At 43.9% G+C, this 2,500-nt stretch overlaps 1 protein-coding gene across 1 annotated transcript in view; it reads right to left on the bottom strand.

The window, feature by feature from the left end:
* Nucleotides 1–383: 383 nt before the first annotated feature.
* Nucleotides 384–2,500, bottom strand: part of LOC147166698 (E3 SUMO-protein ligase ZBED1-like) — a 2,329-nt gene continuing 212 nt past the window's right edge. Inside the window, exons 1-4 of the mRNA XM_086086823.1 lie at nucleotides 2,466–2,500; nucleotides 2,292–2,410; nucleotides 1,123–1,222; nucleotides 384–763 (exon numbers count right to left, since the gene is read on the bottom strand). The exon at nucleotides 2,466–2,500 is cut by the window's right edge and continues 212 nt beyond it. Coding sequence (XP_085942949.1) covers nucleotides 384–763; nucleotides 1,123–1,222; nucleotides 2,292–2,410; nucleotides 2,466–2,500 — 634 coding nt within the window. The remainder of the gene's footprint in view (nucleotides 764–1,122; nucleotides 1,223–2,291; nucleotides 2,411–2,465) is intronic.

Genomic DNA, 2,500 nt, shown 5'->3' with positions numbered 1-2,500 from the left:
TATTTTTCATAGGCAGTAGATTTAACAAAAGTGCTGTTTTTGCCATCTTAAAAACACTCAATGAGTAACTTAAAGTGACACTTACAATAATGCAATCAATGTTTGTTCATATTCCTGTCTGCACAACATACTGCTTATATGAACTCACTGAGGTAGGCTAATACAGTATTAAGGAGCAGAAAGTGCAAAACAACTTATACCCTTTCACAATTGGATTTTGTGCAAATAAAATGTAAACAATTTGGCATCTGAAACTCACAGCTGCTGCTGTTGTGTAAAGACAGACTACTCTCACTGAGTGTCTCATTACGAAATGTTCATAAGAATTAAAAAGAAAAGAACATGAAAACATCTTTCTGCAAATACCACTCACTGTCAACACCTCACTTTGTGATGCATTTCATATGGTGCTGCTTCAGTTTTTTTTTCTGGAAGATTAGTTGGTCTACATGTTCAGGAGAAAGCCGACTGCGCTCTGCTGTTATAATGTCACCTGCTGTGCTGAACACTCGTTCAGAGGGGACACTTGTTGCAGGGATGGACAAATAGCTCCTTGCCAATTTTGAAAGCAGTGGAAGATCCACTTGTTCTTTCCACCACTGCAACACATCACCATTGACATCTATCCCATCCCTCCCCCTGTATTTTGTTATTTCCTCCTTAGCTTTCTCCCTTATGGTCTTCTCTGGTACTGTAGGAACGAGGAAACCTCCAAGCAACTGGTCCATGGCTGATTTTTTCTTGGGAGGCCCTGGCTCATCATCTAGGGTAGACAAGGCAAAGAAAGACAGGACAAAAGAAACATGAGTCACAGCGATATGTCTACAATAATATCACAAACACAAACAACAACAAAAAATTGACAGTATAATGCACATCCCCCTGGGTGCAGATACATTAACAGAAATGATAAACAATAGCACAGTCTCATAAATCACTTTGTAGTGCTTAAAAAAAAGTCACAGCCAGCTGCATGAACCTGTTCTTTTGTTTACAATAATATCAGCATATTAAATTAGTTATTAGTTAAACTACCATATGACTACAATACAATATCATCATCACACCTATTTTCAAATCAATGCACTATTATAGATAACAAAACCAAGTCCCACAACAAACCTCTCTCATCTTCCTCCATCTCCTCCACATCATTTTCATTGTCTTCCTCCTCTTCCTCCCTGTGGCCTCTCTCATCTTCTTTTGCTTGAGCTGCCTGGCTCTCATCATATATAGCATACCATCAGCCCTTGCCTGACAAACAGCAGAGCAGAGAGCTCATCATCATCATCTTGAAAAGCCAACTTGGACAAGTGTTGAAAACTAGCATAAGTAATTTATTTTCCAAGTGAAATAAATAAATACATATACTGTAACCTAATTAGAACTAAAACAGAAGTGGGGGGTGTCTGGGGGCTTGGGGGCCTGGGTTGGGATGGATGGGGGGCGGGGGGTCGTGGGGGGAGCGGGGGCTGTGGACCGGTGGGGTGCCTGGCGGGCCTGCAGTGCCCCGTCCTGCTGCGTTGGGTTGGGGTTGCGGGCCGTGTTGGGGTGGGGGGCGCTCCTGCTCCTGGGTTTGCTCTCCGGCCGGTGGCCCTGCCGGGGCCCGGGGGTCGTCCTTTGGCGCTGCCGCGGCCTTGTGGGCCCTGAGGTGTTGCGCTTGCTCTGTCCTGGCAGAGGTCGACGGCTCCCCTCTTTGGTGGAGATTTTCATGCATGCCAGATCCACCACACCAGCATCTATCGAAACTCAGACACAATCTGCTTCTTCCTCAGGTCATTGAATCGGTGGAGGCTGGTGTCTGTGGATCTCACTCTGCTTCGTTTATCCTTCTTTCCTTTCCTCAGTCTCTCCTTTGGTCTCTTGAGGTCTCCCTGATTTTTTGGATTTGTTGGAATTTAGATGTTTCTGGGGTTGGTGAAGAACTCTGGTTGGTGGCCCGGTGGGTGGTGTCTGGTCGGTGCTGGATTTCACTTTCCTTTGTTTTCTTTGGTCCTTCCTCGGGTCTCCTGACGGCGGTGTTCGGTTTAGTTGAACGGTATGGGATTTTTTTAAATAGTTTTTTGGTGAACTAACGAATACACGCTCGCACGCACGCACATACACATACTCACCCACATACAAAAAAAAAGAGCAATGATGATGACATTACCGAATGAACAATACTGAGCTCTTTTTAGAAAAAAAAAGAAAAAACGAAAAAAACAAAAAAGAACTAAAACAGAAAACCCTTAAGTGAGACAGAAAATAATAAGAGTAAAACTAACTGCTGCTAATATTGTATTTCTTACCATATCCTCCACTTTGTCTGCTATCCACAGGAATATCACGTCCTTTACAGTGTTGTCAGCATCCATGAAGTGGAGGTCTTTGAAGCGGGGGTCAAGGGCTGAGGCATTGTCGAGGAAATCTTGGATGTAGTTTTAACGGGACTCAGTCCTGCCTGAAATTTTCTTTCATCTTGCCAATGACTGCTAGATCGCTGTGGTTTTCTCCAAAT

Source organism: Leptonotus elevatus, chromosome 10 (genome assembly GCF_054856555.1).
Source record: "Leptonotus elevatus isolate MCC_2025b chromosome 10, RoL_Lele_1.0, whole genome shotgun sequence".
NCBI lineage: Eukaryota > Metazoa > Chordata > Actinopteri > Syngnathiformes > Syngnathidae > Leptonotus > Leptonotus elevatus.
Note: the sequence above shows the minus strand (reverse complement) of the source record. Positions and strands in the feature narration are given on the sequence as shown.